Consider the following 8,180-nt stretch of genomic DNA (forward strand, 5'->3'; position numbering starts at 1 on the left):
GGATTTCTGGTTTGCATTTCTTTATTCCTTTATCATTTCACCCTGGAGCTGCTGCAAAAGGGAATTTCCTGTCACTGTTTCTCCCATGTGTGAGACAGAGGTTGGTGGACAGCCTGGGATTGCTTTCTCTCCCTCTCTTCACTCTTTTTCTCTCTTTCCCATTCTCCCCCTCATCGCTGCAGACAGAGACACATGCATAGCAACACATTGACTGCCCCCCCCGAGTAATGACAACCAGACAGGGCTGAAATTAAAGAGAGGGAGGCAGAGAGAGGAAGTTAGGAGAGATAAAAGTTACCCACTTTGATTGACAGGATGATTATATGTATAAAGTAAGGCGATTTAGTGCGTTTAGTTGGATATAAAGATAGAGAGATAGATCCTTGCTGTACGTATAGCAGGGATGCAGGAGCAAAGGACAAATGGGGTATGGAAAAGGGGGTGAATAAAGTGTACTCTGTATAAATACATGCCTCAAAACATCTGCTTCTCAACTCCCCTTTCATTTTTGATGTGGGACAGGCAGAGAAGGAGAGCGGGAGAGAAAACACAAGGAGCCAGCTACCCAGAACATCAAAGCCCCTGCCCTCGACGCGCAGGCCCTCATTAGTTCAGCTAGCAGAACCAACGAGACTTGTGATTGTGTTTGCTGGGGTGCACGCTGGCAGACACTTCAGAGGAAAGGCTCCTTTAAGTCATAACTCCCCACCCCACCTCTCCTGCCACCACCCGAGCCCGCTGTAACCCTCTCGAAACTCCCCATGCACACAAACTCGGCAGGCTCCCCCACCACGCACTCCACCCCATAATCTGGTCTGCAGCTGCAAACATCTGCTCCCCTCTTTATTCCTCTGCCTTCACCACTGAATTGATAAACACATCTATTACTGGACCACTAACAGACACGCAATAGAGAAGAAGAGGGAGACATGTTGGATTCACCTATGGTCTTGGGGCTGGTCATGGGTGTGTCATTTAATAGTTGTGTTTCTGATGGTTGATGGGTAAAAACCCACACCATGGAGGGAGGTGAAGCTCCTAATTCTTATGTATTGTCACCTGTAAAACCACATAAATGTACAGTATCATCTTTTGAAATACGTGCTATCTAAGAAAATCAGTACCTAAGATTAGTAACCTGCTGGAATATTGATTCCGTCCATGTTTTGTTGCCTCCTGTCACCTCATTATCTGTGACACACAGAGGGGCTGCTGCCAGGAAGCATCACTTGGCATCCTGTTACAGTCAGCCATTTATTTATTCATTAAGATGATTCCGGTTTTAATTATTCAGGCATGTTTGCCTACAGATTCTGTTACATTTCATATTGGTTTAGTTGTTGGGCCCCTGTAACTGCATACAAATAACACTTGCAATGTGTGTTTGTTAAAAAGGATTCTGTGTGGGAATCTTGTCTTAAATGCTGTCGACTGCATTTGAGCATCACTACAGCAGGTTAAATGTCAAAGCAGGTTGAAGGGGATGTTAAAGTAATAATTTTCATGTTTTATAAAGAGACAATTAAATTAGAGCTGCCCTTCAGCAGTGCTCCTGGCTTCCAACAAGTCATCCGGGATGACAAATGTGAGAGGTGTTCTTGACAATCCAACTACCGCGAGATTACACAGTGTCAGAGTCGGAGTTCATCGCGAGACTGTCATCCAGTCCTTTGCCTGAATCCAGCTGGTAGCCTGCCTGCCGTTGACGGGTAAGTGTGAATGAGATGCAAATGTGGAAAATGTTCAAAGATGTATTCGTGTATATTAAAGGGTGAGCGCAGCGTGGTTGTCAGTTTTAACATCTCGTATAGCTTGAATGAACGGCCGTTACTCGACGACATCGGGCCGACTAGTGCTGGTGTTGTCGTGACTGTACGAGCGGATTACAGCACACAAATTGACCCGGAGATTTTTTTCTTCCCTGGAATACTGAAGACATTAGCTAATATTGTTGCTAGCTAACTACGCTCAAATGATTATTTTATGAAGCCATAAATACGTAACTCGGCTCATTCACATTCAACGCCTGTTTGGACTGCAGCAACAGCAGCAGCCGTCTTCCCTTCGCATTATGACAGATGTACATGGATGTGCGGCCACTGCAGCTGTAACAGGCTATGCTAGCAGCTGTACCCTGTGTATTTGATATAAATGAATGGACATGGAGCTTGTCAGTGGGTTACAGTCACGGAGATGGTTAATCATAAAACAAGAAGGGTACCCAGAGAAAGATGGATGCTCTATCTGCCGCACAATAGGCTGTGGATGCTTTTTTGTCTTTGCTAATTTTGGACTATCCTTGTTATTATCAAATGCATCTCAGGTTGAGCAGGCTAGTACAAGTTGACTGCAGAGTTGGCCTGTTAAAGAGCCCTCACCGTGAAGGAGCACAGAAAAGTAAAATCCCACATCGGTGCTTTAGATTGTGTGCACAAGACATTCACACAAGCTAAGGTTATGTGTCATGTAATATAATATGAACTGATAGTTACACTGCTATATTTGCAATTGCCAGCAAACAGCATAAAAAGGTGGTTACTCTGCACCACTTGAAAGCCGATCCACATTACAGAGATCCAGTATGGCGGCTGGTTTCACCAGTGAGCTGTCAAAGTGTAAAGCAACAGTCTTTAAGTCAGGTCAGCTGCCTGCCGAGGTGTGAAGTATGCCTTTATTGGCTTTTCCTCTGAGGTGGCTTTCAGCTGTAATGAGGTGGTAATGTTGAGAGTTGATTTTGAAGAGCTACTGTGTCTCACTGTGGTATTTTTTTCCTTTTTTTTTTTTTTTTTTTTTTTTTCTTTTTTGTGGTTTTGACTTTCTAATTGTGGTTTATTTTGGCTGCTTTGTTGCTATATATAGTAAGTGGTCTTTTTCAACTCTCTGTGTGACAGTTCTGTTGCAGTTGAGCTGAGAGCCGCCTGTCATCATGGGGAACATCTTCGGGAACCTGTTGAAGAGCCTCATAGGCAAGAAGGAGATGAGGATTCTCATGGTGGGGCTGGACGCCGCTGGGAAAACCACCATCCTCTACAAGCTGAAGCTGGGGGAGATCGTCACCACAATCCCCACCATCGGTGTGTGAAGAAAGAATTCATTATTGATAGCATTATATAAAACATATGTCTCTGAGTTTAACCAGCTTATGTAACTCATTTTAATTTTAATACACTTGTTATTCAGGTTTCAACGTCGAGACAGTGGAGTACAAGAACATCAGCTTCACCGTGTGGGACGTGGGTGGTCAGGACAAGATCCGTCCCCTGTGGAGGCACTACTTTCAGAACACCCAGGGTGAGCCGGTCCAGCAGCCTTTTAGATGATGCGGTAGTCTGCCATGATGAAGTAAACAAGACCTATCTAGTCCTGTGGCAGATCCTGCAACACACACTCACCCCCAGCACCTGAGGGCACATTTGACTAATGCTTTGGATGATGTAATTTGCATACAGCCTCCAACTGTTTCAAATTATTATCATCTTAGTCATGTTGAAAGCCTCGACAATCAAAAAGCTTGATTGAGCGATATGTTTGTTTTTTTTTTTTAACAATATGATGTCAGCATATTGTTACAAAGTGGGATGGAATTGATTCGAGCATAGCAGAGCTGATGGTTTTTTTTGTAATCCTTGAAAAGACTCAAGCTCTCATCTCTCCTCTCAGGCTTGATCTTTGTGGTGGACAGCAACGACCGGGAGCGAGTGAACGAAGCCCGGGAGGAACTGATGAGGATGCTGGCTGAGGACGAGCTGCGGGATGCCGTTCTTCTCGTCTTTGCCAACAAACAGGTATGGGCTTTCCTTGCATGTCTGCCTGTTTCTTCACCAACTGAAGCCCTCTGATTGACATACTTTACCACGTGATTGTGTCCAGGACCTGCCCAATGCCATGAATGCTGCAGAGATCACAGACAAGCTGGGCCTGCACTCCCTACGCCACCGTAACTGGTACATTCAGGCCACCTGTGCCACCAGCGGCGACGGTCTCTACGAGGGCCTGGACTGGCTGGCCAATCAGCTGAAGAACAAAAAGTGAAGGGTTCGGTCAGTAGAGCGGGGAAGAGCCTGGGTGCCAGCTCCAGGTAGTGGTTATAGTGGATCCATTGTGTTTACACGGAGAGGCAGTGCTGAAAAGCTCCCAGGGGGTGACTCTCAATGGCTTCCCCCCCCCCCCCAAATACTTCTATTCTATTTTATTTGATTTTCTTTACTTTGATCAATTTAATTTGTTTGGATCTGCGGTGAGAGTTTTTAATCATTTAGAAACCAATGGCGTCGAAGTTGACCAAAATGACTTACATTCTATAAGCTAAATACATAAATATTGGGACGTAATAGTATAATGTTACTGTGAAGGCGTATGTATTTCCCCCTCTTTGCAGTCTATGACCTTTAACCTCTGTCACCTTTTAATTTGTTCAGAAAATCATGATGGCAGAGCAACCCTCTCTCAGATACTTGATGTAAATTATAAAGAATGTCATAATAGTATAGTGGGAATACTATTATTATTATTATTATTATCTCAGCATACTATCACTCATACATGCTCAGATAAATGTCAAGTTGTCATTTCCTGTCCATGCAGATGTTTTACCACCACCAAATTATGCACTTCAGAGCTTCATTTATTTTATTAAGAAACAGTTTGTTCAGATTTTATTTAAATGCACTATTTTATTTATTTTCTCTAACTCAAAATCTGCTGACATACTGGAGAGTCTTAAACAATTTATATTTTTGTCAACATGTATTTATTTATTCATAAGTTCATTTATTGATTTTATTTTCTAAGTGCAGCGTATTCTTTCTCTCCCCTTATTGCAATGTGCATTTACTGCTAAGGCAGCTGGTGAAAAAGAAGCCTCCATATCACTGTATATTACTGCTTCCCAGTCTGCATGGAGATATCCCAATACTGGCTCATGGGCTTGTAACAGCTGTGAACTACTGCAGGCCGCTGCTGTAAATAAAGATTTGTTCTTAGTCGACTTGCCTGGCTCGGTAAGGGTTAAAACAGTTTGTCTGGCGTCAGTGAGGTGTGATAGCCGAACTGATACAGATGACAGAGCAGGCAAGCTCTGTGGCTTGGGGAAAAAAATGATGCTATTGGCCTGTGAGTGATCGGCAGAGTGATGCGGCAGAGCGGTGCAGCAGAGCATGTGATTGGAAATATTAGAGAGCTTACATGGTTTTGAATGTTTATTTTTTAAGTCAGTTTGTGCGAGCAGCTTCACTACATCTATCAAAAGAGCTCACATTGCTTGTCATCCTGATTTATTCATTCCTTATTGGCGTGACATTATAAATGTGTTTCTTGTGTTGACCGTATTTCTGTGTTCCACGTTGCACAAAATAACTCTAGATGCATTATTGTTGTACAAAATGTAATGTCTGGTTTTTTCTTTTCTCGTATTTTCGAATGGAGTATTTTATTTATTTTGGATCAAAGGGAAAGTGTTGATTTTAGTGTTGTTTTTTTTTCTTAATTTGCTAACTAGATCAGACTGTTGTCTTTTTGAGTGTTCACAAATCACATAATTTGAAAACAATAGGAGAGAGGATGATAGTAATACTGCACCATAAGGCATGTTAATATTGTACAAGATCTGTAATAAAAGTGAATTATAATAGCCTGTTTCCTCAGACTAAATTTGTTAGTCTAAATTACTGCTGCTGGTTGGAACAATGCTGTACTGATAAATGTTATGGATTTTGTGTAAAGTTTACTGAACAACCTTCCAATATGCAAAAGCATGCTTTTCTATGTCAGCGCAACTGTATATATGTTTATGTAACAAGAAAAGTATATCATGGTATTCGCGGTCAAATTGAAAGTGTTGTTGATACACCTGTAGATATTGGGTTCAGTGTGTTGGCAGACGTGTATAACTGACAGCAGCTTGTGTGTGTGACGTGCCCTCTATTACGTTCAGTTTGGTGTGAAAATTGTTTTTGTGGCCTTATATTGCCAGTGGTTAATTTCTCTTTGATAACAGGTTTGTATGTAGGAATGTCCAACATTCAAGTATCTCACCTATGATCTGTAACAACACTCGCAGTACTGTTGTGGCTAAACATCCCTCTTTCAGTGACTATTGGCAGAAAAGCAAGACTGCACAACATTCCAGCTGTTAATGTGTTTTCAAAAAGGAACAATGGATTTATTAAGTGGAGGAAATTAAAGCAACACAAACTGGTGCAAAAGTGTTGAGTGATTTGATGATTCCTGGCACTACATCGATCAGTCAATAAAAGAAAAAAAAAAATCAACTTCTTCCTCGTCATCATTCACCATTGCTCTCTTAGGTTATGATTTGACTCAATGAAGGCCTTATACAGAGGCCAATGATTGTGCCTGATTATCTGTATATTTGTTTAGATCACAGCCCTTTTGAAATGTGACACAAAATATAAAAATACTCTGAATAATAATTTGTGATAAAAAATATAAATTGACTAGTTGGAAATTCTAAGATCTATATCATTTAATAATCTATCTCTATATATGCAAATATTGTTCATGTCATAAGACAAGATGTTTTCGCATCACGCTTGTATAACTTTACATATTTGGAGCACAACTAGCTTTTGAACTAGTTGCGATGCCACCCCTGAGATTTAGGGAAACTTTTCCACTTTAAATAGATGAATGTGAAAACAACCTTTTAGTATCAAACCGTGCTCATACATAATGCTCCACAGTGAAGGTCAAACATTCAAATGAAGAAAGAATAATAAAGACGCTTCTTTGAGTGGAGGGAAGACTTTAAACTTTCATCATATGAGTTTCCAGCCAAGACTAAGCCAGATTGATTAACAGCACACATTACAAGCTTGATTATTGAAAACATAGTGGCGGACATTGGTAGGGAAAGAGCAGGTCAAATAGGTGGGAACGACATGGATGTATGTCGCCTTTCTCTTTTGGCCTTTCCTAACTGCTGTCATCAAGAGAAGTCTGGCACAATCAGGTAGTTTCCCTGTGGAATAGCTGCACTTCACAGAGAGTCATTTTATCGGAGCCAATCAGAGGTCCATGTAGGGGAGAGTGCTGCTGTGTCTCCAGGGGTGTGACAGCAGTATGTGGGTCAGAGCTGCTCCCGGGGCCACCAGCCCCCGGGGCCCCCTGCAGGACGGCTACAATAGTAGCCCCAGGGCGGATGCCATAGCTGGGATTCCCACCCGTAACCGGGACGCCTTCACCCAGGGCACAGACACACTGGCAGCAGCCCCACAATCAATTCATCAATCTCTGAAGGGAGTGGCAACTGCAAAAGGCCACAGCAGTCACCCCCACAGCTCGCCTTGGAAGGGACAGGGCCACCAGGGCTGACGCCGAGGCTAACACCATGGTGGCGTTGTGAAAGTGCCAAACTCTGCAGAAACCGCGGGATCATCAGGCCTTTATGACAACCATCAAACCCTCCTGGGAATGTGAAAAATAACCACAAAAAAAAAAAAAACCCTCATATTTGTTTGATATCACTCTAGTTTCATTCCCACTGATATTTTCCACTTTTCACAGTTTTAATGAGCAAGAGAAAAAAAATTAAAAAGAAAAAAAAAAACCCTCACTGACTCAAGTTGGGAAAACTTCTTCCAACTTACTGAGTAATGACGTCCTGCAAAGTTTTCCACCATTCAATAGGCAAGAGGATGAATGGCAGCCGATCATTTTATTAGTATAGATTGCACCAAAACGTAAGGGTCAAAGAATAATGACAATGTAAAAACAGACATGTAGGTGTAAACACTGACTGAGGCCCTGCAGCAGCAGCAGCAGCAGCAGCAGCAGCAGCTCTGTTATCAGAGCACCAATACTCAGACTCTGTCTCCTCCTGCTGGACAGAGAACAACTGAGGGAGGCCGGTAATGAGTTCAGCTTGTACAGGCTCATGCACAAATAATACAAAAATTAATTTGTAGGTAAAACAGGTTGCAATTAAAAAAAAAAAAAAGAAAAAAAAAGGCTTTATCTTTAACGTTTTGTATTCTTGTATTTGGTGACTTTTATTTGTGAACACATCAGATAGATTGAGAAATCAACATTGGAATCAAATTTCCACTGAAGATTGATCATAATGATGTTTACATGGTTTCCACATAAGAATAGTAACAAACAGCAACTGTTAATCTCTCTTTCTCTCTCTCCTTCAGAAATCAGATTAACAGTGCATCTGT

General features: G+C 42.0%; 1 protein-coding gene across 1 annotated transcript; it reads left to right on the top strand.

Moving 5' to 3' along the window:
• Positions 1-1,619: 1,619 nt before the first annotated feature.
• arf3a (ADP-ribosylation factor 3a) lies at positions 1,620-6,269 on the top strand. Its single transcript, XM_056384551.1, has 5 exons — positions 1,620-1,709; positions 2,892-3,074; positions 3,181-3,291; positions 3,661-3,785; positions 3,871-6,269. The coding sequence occupies exons 2-5, from the start codon at positions 2,927-2,929 to the stop codon at positions 4,030-4,032; spliced, it is 546 nt and encodes a 181-aa protein (XP_056240526.1). The 5' UTR covers positions 1,620-1,709; positions 2,892-2,926; the 3' UTR covers positions 4,033-6,269.
• Positions 6,270-8,180: the final 1,911 nt, after the last annotated feature.

The sequence above is a fragment of the Seriola aureovittata genome, chromosome 9, assembly GCF_021018895.1.
Source record: "Seriola aureovittata isolate HTS-2021-v1 ecotype China chromosome 9, ASM2101889v1, whole genome shotgun sequence".
Classification (NCBI taxonomy): Eukaryota; Metazoa; Chordata; class Actinopteri; order Carangiformes; family Carangidae; genus Seriola; species Seriola aureovittata.

Coding starts and splice junctions, on each gene's coding strand:
- arf3a (XM_056384551.1), top strand. CDS start 2,927: ATGGGGAACATCTTCGGGAACCTGTTGAAGAGCCTCATAGGCAAGAAG. Junction 3,292..3,660: donor CTACTTTCAGAACACCCAGG/GTGAGCCGGTCC, acceptor CTCTCCTCTCAG/GCTTGATCTTTGTGGTGGAC. Junction 3,786..3,870: donor TCGTCTTTGCCAACAAACAG/GTATGGGCTTTC, acceptor GATTGTGTCCAG/GACCTGCCCAATGCCATGAA.